At 38.2% G+C, this 25,603-nt stretch overlaps 4 protein-coding genes across 7 annotated transcripts; 2 read left to right on the top strand and 2 right to left on the bottom strand.

Moving 5' to 3' along the window:
- Positions 1–7,242: 7,242 nt before the first annotated feature.
- On the top strand, positions 7,243–9,241 carry LOC106354041 (transcription factor bHLH30). The gene is made up of 2 exons (XM_013793883.3): positions 7,243–8,046; positions 8,565–9,241. The coding sequence occupies exons 1-2, from the start codon at positions 7,468–7,470 to the stop codon at positions 9,045–9,047; spliced, it is 1,062 nt and encodes a 353-aa protein (XP_013649337.1). The 5' UTR covers positions 7,243–7,467; the 3' UTR covers positions 9,048–9,241.
- A 4,838-nt stretch (positions 9,242–14,079) lies between these two features.
- BNAA07G27450D lies at positions 14,080–17,199 on the top strand. Of its 4 annotated transcripts, none has more exons than XM_013793884.3 (14): positions 14,083–14,397; positions 14,606–14,696; positions 14,772–14,856; positions 14,931–15,021; positions 15,146–15,215; positions 15,307–15,376; positions 15,539–15,584; positions 15,664–15,916; positions 15,993–16,201; positions 16,277–16,351; positions 16,432–16,492; positions 16,568–16,648; positions 16,739–16,818; positions 16,917–17,199. In XM_013793884.3, the coding sequence occupies exons 1-14, from the start codon at positions 14,261–14,263 to the stop codon at positions 16,993–16,995; spliced, it is 1,428 nt and encodes a 475-aa protein (XP_013649338.1). In that variant the 5' UTR covers positions 14,083–14,260; the 3' UTR covers positions 16,996–17,199. The 4 variants fall into 4 exon arrangements, with proteins under 4 accessions (XP_048592001.1, XP_048592002.1, XP_013649338.1 ...); XM_013793885.3 differs by having other exon boundaries at positions 14,084–14,397; positions 14,931–15,000; XM_048736044.1 differs by having other exon boundaries at positions 14,080–14,397; positions 16,432–16,648.
- Positions 17,200–19,669: 2,470 nt separating this feature from the next.
- Positions 19,670–20,489, bottom strand: LOC106357173 (small polypeptide DEVIL 15). Its single transcript, XM_013796853.3, has one exon. It carries the CDS (start codon positions 20,289–20,291, stop codon positions 19,941–19,943), a length of 351 nt encoding a protein of 116 aa, XP_013652307.2. The 5' UTR covers positions 20,292–20,489; the 3' UTR covers positions 19,670–19,940.
- A 2,179-nt stretch (positions 20,490–22,668) lies between these two features.
- LOC106354044 (serine/threonine-protein kinase STN7, chloroplastic) lies at positions 22,669–25,465 on the bottom strand. Its single transcript, XM_013793888.3, has 10 exons — positions 25,009–25,465; positions 24,853–24,939; positions 24,662–24,781; positions 24,488–24,586; positions 24,233–24,401; positions 24,065–24,158; positions 23,873–23,966; positions 23,736–23,792; positions 23,055–23,468; positions 22,669–22,972 (listed from the first exon to the last, which is right to left on the bottom strand). The coding sequence occupies exons 1-10, from the start codon at positions 25,399–25,401 to the stop codon at positions 22,811–22,813; spliced, it is 1,689 nt and encodes a 562-aa protein (XP_013649342.2). The 5' UTR covers positions 25,402–25,465; the 3' UTR covers positions 22,669–22,810.
- Positions 25,466–25,603: the final 138 nt, after the last annotated feature.

A 25,603-nucleotide genomic window follows, 5' to 3' on the forward strand; every position in this document is an offset into this window, starting at 1 on the left:
GGAGTTTTCAAGGCTCCTAAGACAAATGTTGTAGTATAGAAGATTGTCGAACCAGTTCTGAGGGATATCAAAGCACTGAGAATGCAAGTACTCACTTAATCTAAGTGCAACCAATGATTTAGATGAGTTTTAAACTACTACTAATACTAGAAAGCAATAACAGAATGATACTTTCTTGACTAAAGGAAAAGAGAACTCATGGGCATAGGGATTAGACCTTGGGTGATCAAGTATCGAACTAAAGATGGCAAATGATCAATCAAACTATCAACCTTAAGCCTAGACACAATTCTAAGCAAGCTCTATGTCTAGATGAATGCTCATTTGCTAACATATCTCAAACATCAAATGTCTTTGGTTGAATAATATGAAAGCAATCATTACTAACAAGTCTATTAGCTATCTTAGCACCTTTAACAACAAATGTCTTTGGCAAAGTATACTAAAAGCCTAGGAGAGTTGTCTCGGGCATTTCATCGAACACCTTTCGGGTGAGAAATGCCTAAGGATCAACAACTGAGTGGCCAACTCAGAAGATGCATTATGATTACTCTACTAGCAAGGAAATATGAATGATCTACACTAAAACATCCTAGCTCTAACCTAATCACCCTTAATCTCCCTAACCCATGAATTCAAAAGGTGATTACTCACTAATCTCCATGATTCCTCTTAAACCCATATTGGATTTCAGATTAATCATGTAGAGAAATAGATAAGAAATCAACAATAACACAAGAACATAACAATCAAAATCCAAGAGATGAACTTCTCAAGAGAGTTTTTGTGTATTTCTCAATAGATCAAAAGATAATCTGCCTGGTGGCTACAAAAGATGTTTAAAACATAGGTTTTCCAAGTGCAAAACGTCCAAAATAAATTGCAAAAAGGTCCCTGAGAAATCATGATTTTCGGCAGCAAAATAACGCGGAGCGACTTGCAGGTGTCGCTCCGGGAAGTCGCTCCAGGGCCGATTTTTGGTGTCTCCGGGCGAGAGGTCGCGAGCGACTTTGGTGTGTCGCTCCAACGGGTCGCTCTGGATCGGGAGCGACCTTGGTAGGTCGCTCTGAGAGGTCGCTCCAGGCTTCGCTTCGTGTCGTCTCGCCATAGAGACGCGAGTGACCTCGGGGTGTCGCTTTGGGAGGTCGCTCCGAGAGGGGTGTGAGATGCGAGCGACCTCGGGGCGTCGCTCTGGGCAAGTCGCTCTGGGGGGTTCTTTGGAGCGAGCTCATGACGTCGCTGCGGAACCTCGCTCCCATGCTCTGCTCGTCCAATGATCACCTATTTCACGTCCTTTAAGCTCCAAATGCATCCAAATGTCCCCAAGAACTCCATGTGGCACTCCAACACCTAATAAGGACAATGAATGCAAAATGCAACCTAGACATGGCTAAATCCTAATCTACATGATGAAAATGCTCATGGATGAATGGATAAAACAATGCAAATATGCAAGATATCACCCCGCTTTTTTAATTTCGTCGTAAAGTCCTCGTGGCCTTACGAGGTGTTTACGACGATTCTGTCCTACGTGGAATAAACGAGTGCCACCTTCGTCATTTACTTTACGTGGCATTTACGTCAATTTACTTTACGAGGTCTTTACGACGATTCTGTCCTACGTGGAATAAACGAGGATTACGTCGTACATTCGACGTCAGGTTACGAGGAATTAACGAGCAGTACGTTTAAATCCCTAAAATCCGAAACCCCAAACCCCAAAACCCCATATTCCTTATCTTCTACTTCATATATTCCAAACCCCATCTTTATTTTCATTCCAAACCACAATTCCCACATTTACTTATTTATAAAACAAACTCCCACAATTTCTTATTCATAAAACAAACTCCCACATTACCTTATTCATAAAACAAACTCTCACATTACCTTATTCATAAAACAAACTACACAAAATCAAATACATCAATCGGATACATCGACATTCTCGTCATCACTAAAAATATCATCATTTTCATTAAACTCGTCTTCTACAGCTTCGTCTGTGGCATCATCGGTAAGATCTTCGTATTCGTGATTATGCGGATCAATGAGAAGGATGTCATCAACTTCTTGTTCAGGTTCCTCGACTTCATTTATCTGTTCTTCTTGCAATGGTGGTTCTTCTCCACTGATGATTCGTCCTCGAGGTGTAACTTTGATCACTGCTAACCAATTTATACCCGAATCTCTCATCCGAGGGTATGGAAGGAAGCTAACTTGGTCTGCTTGTGAAGCTAAGATGAAAGGCTCGAATTTGTTGTACCGACGTCCACCGTTGACATCAACTACACCAAATTTGTTAGACCGAACACCTCTGTTGACGACGGGGTCAAACCATTCACATTTGAAGATGACGCATTTCAGCTTCAGTATCCCTGGAAATTCGACTTCAATAATCTCCGTCAAGATCCCGTAGAAATCTGTTTCCCCTTTCACACATATTCCATAGTTACTGGTCGCCCGCTGTCTACCATACTCATATGTGTGAAAAGTGTAGCCTCGTGTGAAATACATCTGTGATGTGGTGACCTTTACAAGTGGAGATTGAATTACTTCGTGTAACCACTTAGGATAATCTGCATCGTCGTCATAATCAACCTGCAAAAATAAAGAGAACATTAAAATACAAATCATGTATGAAAAAATAGTTTGAGTTATAATACCTGATTCCGCAACCACTTAATGAAGTGCTGATCTTTCCTTTTGTCTACGTCACTTGTGGATATACCAGGAAATGTTTCTTCGACTTGAGAAACAAATAGGCTGTAAAATTAATCACATTTCATAGGAATGAATCTCTTGCAATTATATAATTAATTATATGTGTTTTGAAGTGTCCATATATGTTACCTTTCAAAATAACGCATCAATGGATCCTCGCAATTGAGTAGAATATAGGTGTGTGCACTATGAGCGTCTTGTTCACTCGACCACCAAACCTCTTTAGACTTCCCACCGAGTCGTCCAATCTTGCTAAAGATCTCTGGAACACCAGCAACTGCATATGTTGGCGCAACTCCACCATCATCATATCTTCTTGGAGCTCTTCTACGGGTACGTACTTTTGACGCAAAGTAGTACGATGTGAAGTGAGAAACTTCTTCCGTCAAACTTCCAGCAATTATAGAACCTTCAACTTTGGCGAGGTTCTTTGCTTTTCCCTTCAAATATTTCATGGCTCGCTCATACTGATACATCCATCCGTAATGTACAGGTCCACGAAGCAATGCTTCATATGGGAGGTGGACAGCTAGATGCTCCATGACGTCAAAAAATCCAGGAGGAAATATCTTCTCCAAGTTGCACAATAAGATGGGAATGTTCTCCTGAAGCTGTTCTACAACTTCTTCTTTAAGAGTGCGTGTGCTCAGATCCCTGAAAAATGCTCCAATGCCTTTTATATTCCAAAAACAATTAAACACATTGTTAGTCGTATATTATTTTGAAAACTAGACCGTTATAAAATTATTGTGATATAAAACACTACGAACCTGCAAGTGCTTCATGTACGTTTGTTGGAAGTAGCTCCGCAAATGCAAAGGGCAGTAGTCGTTGCATAAAGACATGACAATCATGACTCTTCATCCCAGAGAACTTTTGACCCTTTTCAACACATCTAGAGAGATTTGAAACATACCCATCGGGGAACTTCACTTCTGATGCCACCCAGTTGAACAACACCGACTTTTTTTCTGAAGACAGTCTGAATATCGGAACAGGAACTTGTCCATTGCTTTTAATATGTAACTCGCTTCTTGAGCAAATATCCGGCAAGTCTAACCTCGATTTTATGTTGTCTTTTGTCTTCCCTGGGACATTCAATATTGTATTCATGATGTTCTCAAAGAAATTCTTCTCTATATGCATCACATCGAGGTTGTGTCGCAGAAGAAGATCCTTCCAATATGGCAACTCCCAAAATATACTCTTCTTGTGCCAGTTGTGATGAACACCGTAAGAATCAGGCATATTACGAGGGACATGCCAATTACCACCCCAACGAACTGTTTCGTTAGCTCCGTAGTAGTCGATTTGTGCTTCAATTTGTTCTCCAGTTAGATATGGTGGAGAAGTGTCTCTCACAACCCTTTTGTGCCTAAACAAATTCTTGTTTCTTCGGTAAGGATGGCCAATGGGAAGAAATCGACGATGACAATCAAACCAACTTGTCTTCCTACCATTCTTCAGTTGAAACGCATCTGTCGTTCCATTACAATATGGACAAGCTAATCTTCCATGTGTAGTCCATCCAGACAACATCCCATATGCAGGAAAGTCACTTATGGTCCACAAAAGCATAGCTCGCATCGTAAAATTCGTCTTCGTTGAACAGTCATACGTCCTCACCCCTGTTGACCACAAATCCTTCAACTCTTTTATCAGTGGTTGTAGGAAAACATCCATGGACCTTTTTGGATGGTTCGGACCAGGTATCAATATCGTCAAGAATAGCAACTCCCGTTGCATGCACATCTCCGGTGGCAGGTTGTATGGCGTAAGAAAGACTGGCCACAATGAATATTGTCTCCCTGACATTCCGAACGGACTAAATCCATCTGTGCATAATCTGAGATACACATTCCGGCTATTGCTAGCAAAATCCGGATGTACTTTGTTGAAATGTTTCCAGGCTCTTGCATCTGATGGATGAGTCATCTCACCATCCGTCTGAGTATGCTCGGCATGCCATCTCATCTTTGCAGCAGTCTGCTCTGATTGATACAATCTTTTCAATCTGTCTGTAATTGGTAGGTACCACATCCTTTGGTACGGTACCCTATTACGTCCCCGTCCTTGCGGTTTGAATCGTGGCTTCTTGCAGAATCGACATACTTCTAGCTTCTCATCATCTCCCTAATAGATCATGCAGTTGTCGATGCAGACATCTATCATCTCCGAAGGCAACCCAAGACTATAAACTAATTTCTGAATCTCATAATAAGAATCAGCAGACACATTGTCTTCCGGCAAATACTCTTTAAACAAGTCCGCCCATTCGTTCATGCAACTTTCAGGTAGATTGTGATCAGTTTTAATATTCATCATTCTAGCAGCCAACGACAATTTAGAGAGACCTTCTCTACAACCACTGTAAAGTGGTTGATTCGCCGCGTTTAACATTCCGTAAAACTTTTTTGCATCTATATTAGGTTCTTCATCTTCATCATGAGCTACGAATGCATCAGCTACCATATCATGAACCCTATCATAATCTACCATCTCCTCCTGATGGTAACTATGTTCATTATGCAAATGATGATTAACCGGTTCTTCCTGAAAATTGCTATTACTACTACTAGCTTCATTCTGATCATAATTATAACCTTCCCCATGTTGAAACCAGATATAGTAATTTGGCGTGAAACCTCTATTTATTAAATGCTTCCAAACATTTTCACGGTTTGCCAATTTCGAATTGTTGCATTTCCGACAAGGACAGAACATCTTACCACTTTCTTGGGCGAGCGGTGTTGAATCTGCTTGGTGCATAAATGTCTCCAGCCCCGCAAGGTATTCTTTCGTCACTCTCCCGTTAGCATCTCTATGCATATACATCCAATTCCGCAACTCGTAAATAGTCCCAGAGCCAGCCATTTTTTTTTCTTTCACGTTTTTTGTTGTTGGTGTGTTTAAAATGATGTTCCAACATCCATATTTATAGAAAATTTCGAATCTGGTAGTTGTAATTTTACTATGAAATTACGACGAAAATTAATTGTATGGCCAAAAAAAAAACGTGAGCCACCTACCAAGTTGGTGGATTCAAAATTTCCTCGTTAAGTACACGTAAAATATTTCGTCGTAAAGTACTCGCGAAATTTACGTGGCTTTTACGAGGAAAAACTATTTCCTCGTAAAAGCCACGTCAGTTTACATCGTCTTTACGACGAATTTTTTTTGTCGTTACCTTACGACGAAATAACGATGCTTTTCTTTCTCAACGTAATTTCCTCGCAAAATCAACGTTTTTTTACGAGGAATATTTTTCCTCGTTAAACTTCCTCGGTAAAGATACGTTTTCTTGTAGTGATAATCTAAATATACATAGATATGAAACAATGAAAAGACAAACAAATTTACATAGCTAGACGCCTAGAAGTTCATGTTTTCTACTATGAAAATTGAATCTTAATGCATATAAACTTAAATTTCATTCAAGCCTCTCATTTTTCGTTTAAAAAAAAAAATCCCAAGTTCTAATAAAATTTGGGTTCTCCTTTTTTATGTTTGTTTATCACTATTCTCGATATATATCTGATGGAAATATATTTTTACTTAAAGGCTTATGGAAAATATAATTAGATAAGACAAAAGATAAATTGTCCTAGATCATGTGGTGGTTCTAAATAAATTAGCTTGCGTATATTCTAACAGAGTAATAAGAATAGCCTTAAATATTTCCAGCTCAATCAAAACCTCATTCTCAGTATCAAATGTAGACGATTTGATGATGTAAAGGTCATATTTTATGCCATCTTGGAGAATATCAAATGTAATGATCTATTTTGCTTAATATTAATTTTGAACGATCGCGTATTTTGTAATAACGTCGTTTTAAATCAATAGTAAACCGATTGCTAGTCATTTGTATTACGGTTATAATCAATGAAAAAAGACAGAACACTATTCTACAAACATTTTTGGACAACTTTTCTACAACATGTTATGTGCCTACACAACCCAAGTAATAATGTATGGGACCTTGTGGTCGAGTGATAAGGTAACAAACTTAAAAACACTAATATATTTTGAGTTTGATCTACCTGCTGTGCAAAACTACAACACATTATTCATAGACATTCATACGATATGAGTTTTTGTTTACGGTCCATTTGCATATTCAGAAGAAAAAAATATGTAGACTCAAAGATTTTTTTTTTCTATCAACACTCTTCTCTCAAACATTAGTTTAGCTAATATCATAGACATGTCATTACCTGAAATCATAAATAAAAAAAGTAATAACTAAGTTTAGTGGTCTACTACACATAGAGTTTTTAATAATCATTCCAACCCATTTGTTAGGTACCTGTGCAAGTAAAGATATAAACTGTTTTTCTTATACAAATTATATCGACAATGAAGTGTTAGATCTACATGCGTAGGTTAAAGAGATGGATAATCTAAAGAAACTTAAACCCATTAACCTTTTTGCTTTTTTAATAATTCCACCACAACACAACATACAAGTTGCAAACTCTATATATATTTTTGGAACAATATAAGTGCTCCTACACAAATCTGCATTTGAAAGCAAGCTTTTGTCTCTTTTTAACTCTCTAAACTCCTACCTTCTTTTAACCAGCTTTCCGTACTATTACAAACACACATACATAAATATAAAATATAAATATATATAGAGATAGAGAGAGAGAGAGAGAGAGAGAGAGAGAGAGAGAGAGAGAGGAAGAGGAGAAAGAGAGTAGAAAGATGGAGACTTTTATGTCTTCATAGAAACTAGTGATGTGCGCAAAGAAAGAAGAAGTAGAAAGTTCAGGAGCCATGAACAACATAGGAAATTACCAAAGTGACCTCTTCTTCCACCAACTTATCTCCCCTAATCATCACCAAGATCCTTCTCAATCCGAATCTTTCGGAGGTCCAAGTAATAACGTCGGATCCGGATCCACTATCTTCTCTCAAGATTCCGTTTCCCCAATATGGCCTACTTTGGTCCAACCACCGTTCGATCCGTTTCCTCCTCCCTCTCCAGCATCTTTCTACGGGAGTTTTTTCCATAGAAGTCGAGCTCATCATCAGGGGCTACAGTTTGGGTACGAGGGTTTTGGTGGAGCCACGCCAGCAACACATCATCATCACGAACAGCTTCGGATCTTGTCCGAAGCTTTAGGTCCCGTAGTGCAAGCCGGGTCAGGCCCTTTCGGATTACAAGCTGAGTTAGGGAAGATGACAGCACAAGAGATCATGGATGCCAAAGCTTTGGCTGCTTCAAAGAGTCACAGTGAAGCCGAGAGAAGACGTAGAGAGAGGATCAACAATCATCTTGCTAAGCTCCGTAGCATATTACCAAACACCACTAAAGTAAGTCACAACTTTTTTGTTACTTCAAATTTTCTCATAGATTACACATTCATGATCATGACCATGACACACCATTAAGATGCAAAACGTAAAAAGTAATATAAAAAGAATATTACAAACAACGGAGAGTTGAAATGGACAAACATAGCAGCTGTGACATGAAAGTTCATGTCACATTTTGTCTCTTTTTTATTTACTTTTAACATTTAGGTTTTATAAAAGGAACTAAGTTATTCAAAGGTTTTCTCTTGAATCATGAAACTTCTAGGTATTTGTTATATTCCCGAGGAAAGAATCAGTCAGGAACTGTAAAATAAATAAAAAGTGTGGGAATATATGGAACGTCGATGTCGCTTCATGCTTAGTTGATGTAATAAAGAGAAACAAACGGCGTCGCTCAAAAAGAATAAAAGCAAACCAAATCATCACTTCGTCGACCACATGATGTTCTCCTCGATAATAACAAATTTATGTTTGTGATTATCTCATGTTTATCTTTTTTGGTATGCATTATGCAGACTGATAAAGCGTCGTTACTAGCGGAAGTGATTCAACACGTGAAGGAGTTGAAGAAAGAGACTTCGGTGATCTCGGAGACAAACTTGGTTCCAACGGAGAACGATGAGTTAACTGTAGCTTTCACGGAGGAGGAAGAAACCGGAGATGGCAGATTCGTGATTAAAGCGTCGCTTTGCTGCGAAGACAGGTCGGATCTATTGCCGGACATGATCAAAACATTGAAAGCGATGCGTCTCAAAACGCTCAAAGCGGAGATAACGACCGTAGGTGGACGAGTCAAGAACGTTTTGTTTGTCACGGGAGACGAGAGTTCAGGCGAGGAGGAGATGGAAGAGTATTGTATAGGGACGATAGAGGAAGCTTTGAAGGCGGTGATGGACAAGAGCAACGTTGAGGAAACGTCTTCTTCTGGGAATGCTAAGAGACAGAGAATGAGTAGTCACAACACTATTACCATCCTCGAACAACAACATCACAGGTAATCAATTTTTAGTTGCGTATTTACGTGTGTGTTCTATGGAAATGAATGTATGTTTGTCACGTTATACTATGGATATGTGTGTTTGTGTGTGTATGTATAACGTGAGATATTTGTATCCCTTGGCGCTTTGTTTGGTTCTAAATGTACTTTCTCTGCTTGTTTCGTTGAGAGTTGGCTATATGATTATTTTCCTCACCTAAATATGTATCCGCCAAAAGATGATGCATGGGTTTTGCAACATTTCTCCGTGGGGTTTGAGTTTTATTTTGGAGGGTTTTCTTTTGTTGCAATTGTTGAAGTGCAACCAAAAAGAGACACTGAAGAAGAACAGGAAACGTACCAAAGATGATGTGTGTCATTAACTGATTCTAGACAAAAAGAGACAAGATTTGGATTGTGGACTTTGTACGTTGATGCCTCTCTGACTCTTTTGCCTTGTGTATTTACGTGTCTCTTGTTCAATCTTTTCGTGCAAAGAATTAACATATTATATCTGTTTTTCATTAACAACCAACGTTGGGGAATTATACTTAAAACACACAAAAAACCGAAAAATAACCCACGTGTTTGATGTTTCTCAACTCTACGAAGGCGTAAACTAGTTACAAAACAAAAGCAAAAAAAAAAGGAGACGATCTTCTGAATAGAATATTACATTTACATATTCATCGGTGTATTGAAACTTCCATTAATGAGAAGTACTTAAGGATGACTAAATGATATTTAGATATCATCTTTTATGCATGATCGACAGATGCTATGTGACTGTGATTGGTCATGACGAGGAGATTACGTAATCGACTTCGTATTTGTGTAAGATTGCATCATGAAGTGAAGTACGTAAGACGTTATTAATTATTATGATGTTTGGTACGTACTATCGTACCCTAACTGGCATTTCATTTGTCTTTAACATTTTTACCCAAGTGACGGCCATATTAACTGTCTAGTAGTGACTCCTCTTTTGGCTGTTTGTAGACATGACCTTCGACTTTGTTTAATTTTATTTCATCAAACGATTCAAACCCAATACTTACAAGGGTTTAACAATTTTATGGAGATTTGTAATCAGGACCCAAGTGGTCTTTGAATCCCACAAAATTAATGTATCATTAACCATTGCATTGAGAGGGAAAAAGGACATTTGTGTATAGTGTATTTGAAACCAGACTTTTGTTTAAATTTTGATCCATTCTAATTTTATGAAAAAATGTATGGGGAAATCTTTTGCTCCAAAAAGAAAAAGTATTCGGAAATATCAAAAGCCCAAACGAAGCCCACTGGTCATCAAGTGGAAAACAAAAAAACCACACTTAAACCTTTCTTTTTTAAATAACACTTCAAATTTTTATTTATGGTATGGATTAATGAAGTAAATCTTCATCAATGTGGAAATACGTAGTAATCCATCATCACCTTGTTAGTATAGCTTTTAACTTCATCTTACTTTGGTAACAACATCTAAGCGGGTTGCTGAATATCGTCCTATTGCACTCTGCAACGTCACCTACAAGATCATCTCTAAGTTGATCTCTCTGCGCTTAAAACCGGTCCTCCAGAGCCTTATATCCGAAAATCAATCTGCCTTTGTCTCGGAGAGATTAATTACGGATAATGTCCTCATTACGCATGAGCTTCTGCACTTTCTGAAGCAATCGGGAGCTGTTAAAAATTGTGCCATGGCCGTCAAAACGGACATGAGCAAAGCATACGATCGGCTTGAGTGGTCATTTATCCGCAAAGTGTTGCTACGGATGGGTTTCTCTGCTTCTTGGACAGAGCTCATTATCAAGTGTTGTAGCACGGTGTCTTACTCCTTCTTGCTCGACGACTCGGCTCATGGAAAAAATTTCCCCACTAGAGGAATTAGACAAGGGGATCCGCTCTCCCCGTATCTATTCATTCTCTGTAGTGAAGTTTTGTCCGGCCTATGCAGCCAGGCTCAGCAAAGCGGTCATCTCAAGGGAATCAGCGCAGGTCGACGTGGGCCAAAGATAAATCATCTACTGTTCGCAGACGACACCATGTTCTTTCTCAAGACAGACCAGGATAGCTGCACGGCCCTGATTAATATCCTCCGCAGCTATGAACAAGCCTCGGGACAGAAGATAAATGCCACCAAATCTTCCATCACCTTTGCGACAAAAACGCCTCAGGAGACACGATCTCGTGTCAAATCTTTCCTTGGGATTGTCAAAGAAGGCGGAACAGGCAAGTATCTTGGCCTTCCCGAACTTTTTGGCCGGAGGAAGAAAGACTTATTCACATCTATTGTCGATCGAATTCGAGTTAAAGCCAATAGTTACTCCTCACGGCTACTCTCTCCAGCGGGTAAGCTCGTCATGATTAAGGCAGTCTTATCGGCCATCCCCACACACGCTAGCTCTTGTTTCCTTCTCCCGCTAAGTCTATGCAAGAGGATCCAATCCGCATTTACAAGATTCTGGTGGGATGCGGCTGATCAAAAGAAGATATGCTGGATAGCATGGAGTAAAATAACGCTGCCAAAACTCTTGGGAGGGTTGGGGATAAGAGACATACAGTTGTTCAACGTCGCCCTTCTAGCCAAACAAGCCTGGCGAATCGTCACAGCCCCCAACTGTCTACTCTCACGCGTGCTCCTGGGAAGATATTGCCAGAACAGCAGCTTTTTAGATGTGTTACCAACGTCAAATGCGTCTCACGGCTGGAGAAGTGTACTTAAGGGCCGGGATTTACTGATCACCCAACTGGGAAAAGCTGTAGGAGACGGAAACTCAACCCGAGTCTGGAAGGATCGTTGGATTTTGAGTAACAATACGGGCACACCAGTAGGTCCACCGAAGGAAATGGATCGCGACCTCATGGTCTCGGACCTATTGACTAGAGGGACTAATGATTGGAATGTTGCAAAGATTAAAGACCTCTTCCCTTCCTTAGCTTCATGCATTACAAGCATCACCCCAAGTATTCTAGGAGCTCCTGATGAATTTGTTTGGATACCTAACAAAGATGGTAGATATACTACAAAATCAGGGTACACTACTGCTGTAAAGTATAATTATCTACTTGAAAACGGAGGATCCCCGCTACCAGCTCTCGAGTGGAGTAAGAAGGTTTGGGCCTCTCAGTGTCTCCCGAAAATCAAATTATTCATGTGGAAACTGATGCAGGGGGCTCTGCCGCTTGGTGCGAACTTGGAGAAACGAGGATGCGGTTCATCTGTTACCTGCCCAAGGTGTGGAGAGCGAGAAACAGCAGATCATCTGATACTTACCTGCCCTTTCGCCAAGCAAGTGTGGACTGACGCTCCCTTCCAGTACGGTTTTGACCCTGATCAGTTCTCGTCTTTGAGCGAGGCGTTACTGTCGGGAATGAGAACCATCTGCCTACCACCAACGGGTGTTTCACAACCCATCTTCCCTTGGATATGCTGGTGCCTATGGACATCAAGGAACAAGCTGATTTTTGAGAACAAGGTCCTCTCAGTGGCTGAGGTCTTGTCCCTCTCGATCACAAGTGCAAGAGAATGGTGGCTGGCGCAACCCACAGCAATGAAGGCACCCCGTCAACCCAACCTGATAATTCCAACGTTAAATGCAGAAGCTAACTGTGTCTCTGTTTTTACGGATGCAGCATGGAGAGCTTCTGATGGCGCTACTGGATGCGGGTGGATCTTTAAAGACTCAACCCGCCAGAGTACTCAGCATGGGTCTAAATGCTTCGACAACACCGCTTCTGCCCTTACTGGCGAAGCATTAGCGATTCGTCTGGCCCTTTCACATGCCCTTTCACTGGGATACACCAGAGTCTGTGTCTTTTCAGACTGTCAAGTGCTCGTGAGAGCAATCTGTTCGAAGTCATCACCGGTCGAACTCTACGGATTAGTCTGCGACATCGAACTTCTATCTTCCTTGTTTGATTTTTGCACTTTGTCTTTTATTTCTCGATCCCTAAACTCGGAGGCTGATCTACTTGTTAAATCAGCCCTTTGTAATGCTGCACTCACCACATGATTACTTTCATGGTTTGATTTAATATAAGTTGTTGTGTTCAAAAAAAAAAAAAAAAAACTTCATCTTACTTTTTCAAACATCTCGAGTGTTATTTTTTACTTTTTGATTAATAAATTTCCCGAAAAAATTCAAATATTTTTATGTTGTGACTCTGCAATTACTTTATTAAAACAAACAAACAAAAAGAACTTTGCGGAATTTTTATGTCAAACGTTTCTAGTTTAGCTCGAGAAAACTGTTACAAAAGTATTACAACCTAATTTGTTGATGAGTGTGTTTATGTTGGCTTGCGCAAACAAGGCAAACTTTAAATAAGCAAGACTACGACTATCGTAGATGCTACCTGTTTCGTTAAACACTGTTTACGCCCTTCTTTACTTTCGCATATTAAACCAAACCATTGGTGTTTGTCAACCGCCAACAATCTTATCAGAAAAGAATCTCTAACCAAGAATTGTTTACTTGCACGACAAGACGTTGATATTTTAATTGAGGAATGAGAGAAAAGACTTGTGTACTTCTCTTCTCACAAAAAATATTGAACAGTTGTAGCATTTAATATCTTAGTTACGCTTATATTGATTTTTCTTTACAACATACAAGAAATAAAACTTCATACAGTACCTATTTTAGCTTAAATTTAATTTAATTTAATTTTCATTTTAAATAATAAATACAGAATTCTTATTTTTTAATAGTTAAAAATAAAAGCCGCAGCTGATTGGTTTTGCTATCCATTGATGTATTAACAATATCTTACAAATTAAAGATAAAAAAAAAACATGATTATTTTGGTTTACGCATGTGAGTGAAATTTGAATATTAGGGAATAAAGACAAAACTTCTAATGACATGTCACCTCCACTGTTTTTAACAAAGAAACATACTATAGAACCAATAATAATAGTTGTAACCTTAATATAAATCTAATCATTACGTTTCCCGAATTACCCCTCTCTGTTTTCCACAGTCGCAGGCAAAAAGAAAAAGGGCACTATCGTAAAACACTCTTATTGTCATCTGCTTTGGCGTGGAAACTCAGCCTTTGTACGAGTCGAGAAAAAACTGTCTCTTTCCTCCAAGAACAAAATCCTTTTCCTCTCTTCTCTTCTGTGTTTTGTCTTCTTCAAATTTTCCGCGAAAAAATCTCAAATTTCAGACAATCAGATCTTCAATTTCGAGCTTGGGTCTCTCTGAGTGACTTTAGGGTTGTTAGAAAATGTTGGTGCAGAGAAGAGTAATGAGCTGGAGAAGAGTTTGGAAGTCGTTTCAAGCTGTTCTTGCTCATGGCTTGCTCTTCTCCTTCACCCTTCTTCTCGCTCTCAAGCTTGATCATGTCGTCTCTCGTTCGTGGTGGTCAGTTTCTTTCTCCTTTGACTTCTCTTTTGGTATTTACCAAAATTGGGATAATTCTCTGAATCAGTTTGATGGGTTTTGATGATTCTTCTCGTAATTGAGTTTTGACTAAGTGTAGTTTGTGTAGAGGATATAAAGTTTTGATCTTTGTGTGTTTTAGTGATGTCTAAAGTTAAAGTCTTGATGGCTTTGTTTTGTTTGTTTGCAGGTTTATATTTACACCGTTGTGGCTGTTTCATGCGGTGATTGCTCGCGGTAGATTCTCTCTGCCTGCTCCATCTATGCCTCATGATCGGCATGTATGACATGTTTTTGATTAATCATGTTTTACTCTTTGTTTAGCATCACTTTATAAAGTTGTGGTTTTGTGGCAGTGGGCTCCTTTTCATTCTGTCATGGCCACGCCACTTCTTGTTGCTTTTGAGATCCTCCTCTGTGTTCATCTTGAAGATCAATACGGTACTTTTCCATTACTTAATAGTATTCATTAATCAGCGGCTTATGTTTGGATTGTGTGTGTGTGTGTGTTGCAGTTGTTGATTTGAAGATTGTATTCTTACCGTTGCTTGCGTTTGAGGTAGCGATATTGGTAGATAATGTCAGGTATTCTATCAACGTTTTAAGGTTTGGTTATGTTTCACCCCTTCTCCAGTGTGCAACGTGTGATTTTTAAAAAAAATATTGCTTTCACATCTTGTTTACCTTCTGTCCTTGGAGATGATTACTGACATGGAACTTCTTCCTGCAGAATGTGTAGGACACTCATGCCTGGAGATGAAGAAACCATGAGTGATGAAGCCATATGGGAAACACTCCCTGTAAGTTGGCTTCTTCTCTATCGAAACCTTGCCTATATGTTTCTGCAGGTTGGTTCTGAGTCTTCTGACACAGTGTGAATTTGTTTTGTAGCACTTTTGGGTTTCCATATCAATGGTTTTCTTCATCGCCGCCACAACCTTCACTCTTCTTAAATTATGTGGTATGTTTGCACATCTAGCTTACTATTTTTTTCTTTCTAGTTAATGATATAACCTTAAGGTGTTCTTGGCATTGCTGTTTGTTACAAAAGTTTGTTAGTGCTGCCAAGTCTCAATCTATTTCATTTGTTTCTAAAATCTTTTATCTCTGGAGCCTTGTGTAGGTGATGTAGCTGCCTTGGGATGGTGGGACTTATTTATAAACTTCGGGTAAAACTATTTTCCTTCTTCAAGTCCTTGTGAACTATAGAAGCATTAACAATCTTCAAACTCGTTGTCAATCTTACAGAATAGCAGAGTGTTTTGCGTTTCTCGTCTGTACAAAATGGAGCAACCAGTCAATCCATAGGTATACACACGTACCGGAACCTAGCTCATCTTCAATGGTAGTGAGATACCTGGACTGGAACAGAGGTTTAGTTGTGACCGCCGACGAAGAGAATCAGCACAGTAATAGAATTTGCGGTCTCCAAGATATTGGTGGACATGTAATGAAGATCCCTTTCATCACCTTTCAGATTATCCTTTTCATGCGCTTAGAGGTACAGTACTACAGTTACAGAAACAAATCCATAGCTTTGAAACATTCCTAATTCTCTATTTGAATCTAATCTCCAGGGAACGCCTCCTTCTGCTAAAAACATTCCTATTTTAGTTCTGTTTGTGCCTCTTTTCTTGCTGCAAGGAGCTGGGGTGCTGTTTGCTACATATAGGTTGGTGGAGAAGTCTGTTTTGTTGATAACTAGTGGTGGTGGTTCTTATGGAAGATACTTTACTGCTACTTCATCAGCTCGTGAGTTCTTGGGATTCTTTCAACATGGTGCAAGGTAAGTCAGCTAATGGTGAATCTTCTGGTGATAACAAAATAAACATTAATCATTGTCATATCTGTAAATAAACAGATTACTTGGCTGGTGGTCTATCGATGAAGGAAGTCGAGAGGAACAAGCTAGGCTCTACTCTGGAGAAGCCACCGGGTAAAGCTGCTCTCTCATCTAACAAATCTGTGGGGCTCTTTTGACTTATACACTTACGTTTGGCTGTGATTTGTTTTCAGATACAACACATTCTCACCGGAGGTTGTGAAGAAGATGCCAAAGTCTGATCTTGTTGAAGAGGTAAGAGAACTTTTAAAAGTCATTTTAAAAACATTTGTGAAACTATGCAAAGTTGTGGAATCTCTTTTAAAACAGATATGGAGACTACAAGCTGCGTTGAGTGAGCAAACAGATATCACCACTTATAGCCAGCAAGAGTACGAAAAGCTTCAAAACGTAAATACAAAACACTCATTCTTTCCAAGATTTTTCTGTTTATTAGCCAATCTTGGATGGTAGTAACGATTTAAATCTTGGAATTTGCAGGAGAAGATTCTGTGCAGAGTTTGCTTTGAAGATCCCATCAACGTGGTTCTACTCCCTTGTAGACATCACGTCCTCTGCAGGTAAAACCAAATGGTTTATATTATGATTTTGCTAATTTTTATATTTTACTTAATTCATTTTGAGACCATTTTGTTATGTTGTGTTTTGTGGTTTGCAGCACGTGCTGTGAGAAATGCAAGAAGTGTCCGATATGTCGTGTCCTGATTGAGGAACGTATGCCTGTATACGATGTGTAGATTTCAGAACACGACCATAAATGAAGATATAAACATTCTTCTTTCTTCTGGTTCGTTGCGTGTTTGTTTTTTCTGTTTTTTAGTGATGAAGCAAGCATTTATAAATAATATATGTAGCACCTTGGAATCCGATTGTTTTTTTTTCGATTGTATGTAGATAAAAATATTGTAAACCATCGTCGTATATGTCATCAACCTTTATCACTTTCTCTTCTTTTGTAAAATAAACATAGTTACCAGGTCAACTTTTTCTTGCTTCAAGTAATTCATGTCTTTCTTTTGCTTTCTTTCTCTGCCTTTCTTTTGGACTCATGGGTGTAACATATGCCCTTGAACCAAATGCATCTCTCTGCATATCAAAATGTGAATTCAGAGGGCCTAAGAGCGTCTTGGATGTAAACTCCGTTTTTTTTTCAATATGGAATAACTGCGTAATGAAAGTTGAATTTGCTTTAATCCTACTTTATTTTTAGAATGAAAAATGGAAAAATAACAAATATAAAATGATTCATCTATTTATAGAGTAAATACATGTTTGTTGTTCAAAAAAAAGAGAGTAAATACATGTTTATTTTATTATAGAGTGGAAAATGGAATGGTGGAGTTGGAGCATTTCATACTTCAAACTCCATTGTTATTGAAGCAAGCAGTGGAGTGAAAAACCAAACCTAATCATATAGTCCAGTTTTTAGGTTTTATTAACAAAAATAGGTATAAAATTTGTTGATACGATTATTAAAAGGCATACATATAGTGTGTGTGTGCGCGCGCGCGCGTAATCTAACTGCTTTTGTTGTTGTTCTGTTTACTCACTGCTCCTTGGCGTGCGCTTTTTTAAAAAAAAATGGATGAGGAGACGTCTCTTCGATGTGGCCGACAACAATAGTGTTTTCATTTCACAAAATTGTTAAGACCACTTTTTTATATATGCTCTGTGAATCTCTCTACCTTGTTTATATATATCAGAAAACTTAAAGTTTGTATCAAATCATATCATTTCATTTATAAAGAAAATGTAATACAAAATTCAAAATCACAATGTTATTCTGTTTTATAATTGATATTTTTTCCATTCCAAAATAGATGATGTTTTGAAAACTTTTGATGTTTCAAAATATATGATGATTTTGATATTTTATATTAATTTTAATTTTATTTAAAATTTTGTGACCAATAAATGTTATATAATTTTTTTTGATGATTGATTGAATTAGTTTTAATTTTTATTTTTAATAATATTTTTAGAAATATATGTGTGCTTTTATTATGCATGTGCTTTTAATCAAAACATCAACTATTTTAGAGCATAGATAAAATTTTTTTTTCTTGATAGACATGAACAACAACAGACACCAGAATCACTTGGAACTTTATCTGACGAGAGAATAAAATCAGTGTGTGTTCCCTCTGTGTTTTTGGGTCTCAAAATCCTCCTGTATATTCAATCTTTTCCCACTAGGTGTCGATCAATAATAATGTGCGTGACATATTAGGGGGCAATTGCCAACTACTCTTAATTCTAAACGGCCCAACGGCCTTCACAACTTAAAATATTACTACTAAACGGCCTTCACAACTTGCTTAATTCTTTAGTCGACTATACATTACTAAAATGGGTTACCAATGATTATAAATTAAATCCCCAATCTCCTAAATCTTTATGCCAGATAGGTGTATATAACTAAAGTTTGTTTGGGTTGCTATGCTACAAAATAATTATAATAAGCAGTTTAGGCATCGAAAGTAAACGTATTTTGTGTTGTTAGTGTAAGTGCACCAGCTAGATGATCCTAAGCGATCATTGATCAATTTACCGAGAAACTGTTTCATTGGTTCATGTATACTTTTTATAGATGGAATTTTAATTTCCACGCAAATTAATCAATTTTATTTATAATTCTAATTTAATCAAAATTGAACTTATCAAACTTGATTTAATTTTGGATAAATTACTTTTGAATCTGATTCTTCATGGAATGTTTTCTTCTATTTCATTCGTTGATATTACTTCTTAATTATCTCCTCTATGATAAAACTGTCTTTGTCTTTCTACGTACTTTTACAAAAAAAAATTGCTTCCCACTTTTAAAAACTGTTGACGTTCATGACATGCCATTGAACTATTTTAACTTAAAGTTTAATTTGGGTTTCCAATTATGAAATATTTAAATAATATACTATTTACGTCTGTAAACACTTGAACCACATAAAAATTAAAAGAATTAAGGACTAAACCACAATCATTTCTTATGTACTGAAATTTATATTTTTTTAGATCTGAGATCAGAACATACACAGAATATATAATTTTCTAAATGTCGTTTGAGTCTATTTTTTTTTAGGTTTTGTCTTTGATATCGTCAAACTAATAACGTTTGAGTATATATATATTACGTGCAAGTAGTTACTTTGCTCAGCTATAATTTATGTGTAAATGGTGAAGAAAATATGATGGATCATGCAACCTGTTTCTTTCATTTCTTCTTTAAGTATTTTGAGAAAATTATAATAAAGTAGTTGGTTCACCTATAGTTGTACATATTTTCTTTTCTGGTAAAGTTGTATATATTTTCTTGCTCGTTTAACTGCAAATAATAATGAAATTCTAACCGTAGAAGTACAATTGTACCAATTTTTTGGTGTGACCTTAAGGTAGTAATCTAACAACCAGATCTCAGAAAATAAACTTAATCAACCAGAAAGAAGAAACACAGCAACAAAAGACAATGAAATTAGCTACTAATTTACATCTGAAAAACCCTTCTTTGGGATGAAAAAACTACAAAAATACATGCATATCTCCGTATAGAAAGCCAACACATATAAGCTTCTTCCCAAGAGTTATATAAGGAAGATCCGCAACAACAAAAAACAAAAGAACTAAATATTGGGTTAGTCTTCCTTAAGCCGATTATGAAAATGATTTTGATTTTCTTCTTCTTTTGTTAATCATGCCAACAAAGAAGCATGACGACACACCTCCTTATGATGTAAAGTTTAGCCTTTTGCTCTCTAACCACTCCCCCCACTCCTCGGCTCCACAGCTTCCTCTTCGTTCCTCCTACGCTCGAACTGGTCGTCTTCATTTTCGCTTGATCCTTTGGAAGTGAAATGTGACAGAGAAAGAGAGAACAATTAGGGTGTCTGTGTGGATGATAATGAGGAATGTGATGACTGATGAATGAAGAAGAGTATTGTGCTCTATATATATACAAGTGGGGAAAAGGTGGCCGAGAACAGAAACCGAACCATACCGAACTAGACCGGTCCACTAAAGAGGCAACGAGTGGGTCCATCGGGGGTTTGTGCACTGTTCCCTAACTCACCGGACAGTGTGTCCCTCCATACCCACGTGGACCCCCACCGTGAGCGAATCTTTGCCCTAAATGTGTTTATTTATTATCTTATCACATGCTCTATCTTCATGAAAACTTTACCCAAACCCCCAAATTATAAAATCGAATACTACTAAATTACCATTTCAGTAACAATTGAAAACCATAGCGATGAATAAAGTGAGCCTATATTTTTTTCTTTATCATATTTTGGTTTAATCTGACAAAAATCCTAAGTGCAATGTATCAGTTGTTTTCAGAACCGAATTCGACGTCAGAAAATATTGTCACCAACCAAAACTGTTGGGACTAAATAATAGTCTAATACTAGCCATCCAAAATCGACACCTACTTGGTCCCCGGACGTTACTAATAGTCTAACACTAGTCTAATAATTGTGATAATGAAAACTAACATTTAATTCTTTGATTGGAAGCTCTCTCATCAATTTTGTGACCTGATGATATTTCCATATCGACAAATTCTAGTTAATAAGTAATATATTCCAAAATCTTGAAGGCACATGCATGAAGAAATTCAAAGCATCGGATTTTTGTTTATCTATAATTTTCCGCTTTGAGTCAGATTTAAATTATTATATACACAATATGATATGGAGACTATACTAAAATGCATTGCGCCGAAATTAGTGAGAGAAGTTATTAATTACCAAACTATAACTAATGAGGAGCAGTTAGGCGTTAATTAGGTGGCATAGTCTTAAATTACAGATTCTTCTTTATATAATTCAGATTCAATCAATCTTTTTAGCAAAAACCGACAACGGGTTGGTATGATTTCAAGAAGTAATCAAACCCTATTTTTAAGTTACATTAATCGTTAACATTAGAAAATCACATCTTACAGCTATATCACAGTTAATAATACAGCACTCCTCTAAGAGTAAAGTTAATTAATATAATTAGATACACAATAAACCAAGTAGAGTTTGGTGTTGTTTGATGTGGTTTACGCGCTGTTGTCATTGATTATGGTGAAAGTCCTCCTCGAACAAGGAGAGTGGAACCGCACGTGAGGTTCTCGTGATTCACAAAATGCCTTCAGCTTTTGGTCGTCTAAAAGAACAAGTTTATAACAAATAAAAATTACATTCTTTTAAAATCTATAGCTTATTATGTGATTATGCGAGTTAGACTCTGTCATTCTTCTTTCCTTTCAATCTTGTCGTCCTTTTATCAACAAACTTTTTCTTCATCCCTCGTGGTTGTAAGTGTAACCAGTTTTAAGTTTTAACAATTCATTACTCACGTATACTTAGTTAATATAAGAGTTACGTATGTGTGCTTTATGTGCAATGGATAAACGTGAGAGAGATCATTCATACATTTTAGATCCAGCGAAACAGCTACTTTTGTTTTACCTTTAACCAAGAGCATGTGGCCTAGTAATTTGCTGGAGTTGATAGAGTAGATTCATCATGTGGGTATCAAGACTCAGATGCAGATATTGAGTTAAACCATCTACGAGCGAAATCGTTGTGCATATCTCTTAGCCATTCTAAATGTCATGAATTATAAATTTTGTTTATTAAATATGTGAATCTGTTATGAATTTTCAACTCAAAACCAACTAATATTGAATGAATTGACTTTATTATTTACATATTATATATTTTTATTTTTTACTATCAATATACGATTTTCTTTCTTTCACATCTCTACACGCTCATGTACCATACATAGACAATTGTAAAAACGATATTCTAGAGTATGATCTAACTTAGAGTGATTCTAATATCATGTTAAATTTAATTTTGTCAGAAGCAATTAGTAATTAATAAATGATCTTTAAATATTATATATGACTATAGTATTTCTTCAATTAATAATGTGGAATTTTCTTTCATTTACTTCCAAGATTAGTAAGAATTTCGACACAATATCTATCTCATTTATCTGATGAACAAAAAAAAATCTATCCCATTATCTAAAAAGAGAATTACTTTTTCACATTTTACCTAATGATTCCCTTATATGATAGACGGAGGCATGTGCTCTATGTGAAGAGAGCTTGAGTGTGAGAAACGACTCCAGCTTCAACGGCGTACGGAATCATTCTTTTGTCAATTTTCAAATAGACAAGCACTTACTTCGATAGCCAGCAAAGGCTAAATATCTCGCTTGACCAGAGACTTCTCTGACTCTTCGTGCGGAGCTCATGGTTTCTCAGGTCCAGAACCCGAAGGGGTAACGTGCTATTCAAGAAACTTGCCTTTTCTTTTTTAATTGATGGTTTCACAAATTCCTATGACATCAACAAAAGTATTCACAAGAGTACTCAAACTTGAGAAACAGAGTCAGAGACTGCCATGTGTGTGGATTTAGGTACAGTGCATTTTTATTTACGGTTAACTTGCTTTACAAGTAGTAGTAATAATTTACTAAAGGCTAATAACATATACATTGAGATTTACACTATTGGGATGAAAATGAAACATTGATAGACGATACCGTAAGTGCTCACTCCTCCCTGGGGATCCACCGGTTCCACCACACGGTCTTGCGGCCATCGGCAATCTCATCAATAGTCTCCGCAACTGTTTTCACAAGCTTCCTCTTAAGCCTAAGTGCTGATGCGAGAGCGTTTCTCTGCGCACTTGCTTTCTTCCGAGGCTCTTTCTCCTATAATAATCCAAAGAATCGACATTAGGCTTACTTAGGTCATTTCACACGTTATAACTCTCTCAGGTATTAAGCCACAAACCCTGAGTTCCTGAAGCTGCGTTTCTGTGAACCCGCCATCTTTTTCTGTCCCTGATCTCGCCATTAACTGAATCACCCAGTTTGCAGCTTCGCTGTAGTCTTGTTGTGTAGCCCTGAAGTACTGCATCCTCATGTTTTGCATGACGGACAGCGCAAGCAACCCTTGTCTATCGAAATACGGGTGAGCGAGAGCTGCTTTTGCGCTGATTCTTTGTCTTGCTTTGAACCGGACCATTGATGTCAGAAGCTCCCATCCTATCCCGCCGTCAAGATCTAATAGCTCAAACCCTTTACGGAGATCAGGGCCTGCACGAGGCTCCACTAGTTTTCTCCACGCGGTTAAGTCGTAGTCGCATCTTTTCAGCTGGCGGTTGAACTGAATGAGGTTGCTGTCAGATCGTAAGGACGGGAATGCCTAGGGAATGGTATAAGCATTGTCAGAACATTAACATAGCATGATTGATTCGTTTCCCAACAAAGGAAGCTGGTAATAACAAAACTAGGTTCTGCTCTGATGATCAAGGAAGGGATGATAAAACAAAAGAACAGTCCAAACAACAGAACCAAAAGCAATCCAGGTCAATGAACTATAGAGTATTACTTTAAAGGCCCAACCAACAACACACTAAACATCCTTAAAAACTCAGAGAAAACTAGAAGCGATTGGTGGATTGTTACTTACCATTTGAAGGAAGATGAGGCCGATGCTATAGATATCAAACCTATCAGGCAAATTCATCTGTTTGGAACAAAACCATAAACATTAAGATCCGACACTTATATCAACCAAGCTCCTGTAATCAACAGTTAGGTATGCACCTGCCACAGGACAGGGGAAAGTGCAGCTGCAACAGGTGCTGAAGGAGCAGACGGAGTTTGGGTGCTCATGATGTATTGCTCAGGTGCTGCATACCTGAAAACAACAAGCCAAAAAGAAAGATAAATATACATGGTTTACAACTACTAAAAGGTTAACATATATGATCCTTGGCAGAGAAAGATACAAGGAACCTTGGATCCAGGAGAAATTCCTTTGGAATGTAGTTAATACCCACTCTCAAATCAGCTGCAGCTCCAAGATCAATAATCTTAAAAGCACGAGAGCCTGCTCAAGTGGACATAAAACTCATGTCTTCATCCCTTTCTCGACAAAAGGTTCCAGAACTAAGATCAATTTACCTTCCGAGAAGATAATGTTCTGAGGCTTAACATCCCTATGAACAATCCCAGTTGAGTGGAGACCATCCAACGCAAACAAGAGCTGCCTCATGATAGTCTGGATAACAATATTCTCTCTTTCCAGCCCTTTAGGCAAGTCCTGAACTTTCCCAAGGATGATAGTTTCTACCTACATGACATGCCTTCCAAAATGTAACAACGTATATACAGGAGAGATGTCTGCAACAGTATACATAAAAAGATCAAAATACGAACATTGTAAGGGAAGTCTTTACTCTGCAGCAAACCAGCAAGTGTAGACTCTCCTTCATACTTCCATAACAGCCAATACTCAGGTCCTTTCTTTGAAGACTTCTGCAATGGTCCAAATCTAACAAACATGAGTAAGTTAATTGAAAAAATCTACAAAGGAAAGAAGCTAAAAACAACCTCGAGAAAACCGTAAACAAAATCAGCACAACTGTTCCCACAAGCTCTACGAACTCTCTCGTTCATCCAAATCTCCACTGCACCGTACTCAGTCGCCTTCTTCACCACATACTCACCATCCTATCAATTTAAAAATCGTAACTTCAGCTCAACAAACACACATGGAAGATGCTTTGATCAAAAGCACTTACGTCATTAGCACGTTTCTTGGACAATGAAGCTCTATACACAACACCAAACGAACCTTCACCTAGTTTCTTCCCCAACACGAAATCATCCTGCAAAAAAACCCTAATTTCCATCAAATGATAATCAAACCCCAAAAGACAAGTGGGCCTGGGCCTAACCTTCCTGAAAGTGGGCCTGAACAGTCTCTCAACGAAGGCGAGAACGAACATGTCGAAGAACCCAGGAGCGACGCCAGGTGTCGCCCATAGATAGGACAGAGCGGTGAGAGCCAAGGCAACTCCAGGAGCGGTGATCGTTAAGCCGTTGGATTTGGGCAAGGTGCTGCGGTAGATCATGTCTCCGCACTCCATGACGGTGCATGGAAGCCCGACCCCGACTCCGAGGAAGAGGTTGTGAACGGCGTCGATCAGGTGAGCCTGAGCGCGACAGAGTTTGTTAACGGTTGGTTTAGAGGTGGAAATGGTTTGGGTTAGGGAGAAGGGTTTGAGTTTCTTTCCGAGGAAGGGAGTGGGAGTTCCGATGTAGGCCCCTCCCGGAGAGATTGTGGCCATGGAGGAAGGAAGGAAGGAAGAAGAAGAGGACGAGAGGGAGAGAGAAGAAGAAGAAGAGATAAGATATTATTTCTTTTTGTGAAAGATAGAGAATACAAAGTTCTCGATAGTGAAGGCCCATTAATGGACACTAAGCCCACTATAACCCACTGCAATATTCGTGATGGGGCCATTTGTCCAACATTTCACTAAACTGAACTGA

The sequence above is a fragment of the Brassica napus genome, chromosome A7 (genome assembly GCF_020379485.1).
Source record: "Brassica napus cultivar Da-Ae chromosome A7, Da-Ae, whole genome shotgun sequence".
NCBI lineage: Eukaryota > Viridiplantae > Streptophyta > Magnoliopsida > Brassicales > Brassicaceae > Brassica > Brassica napus.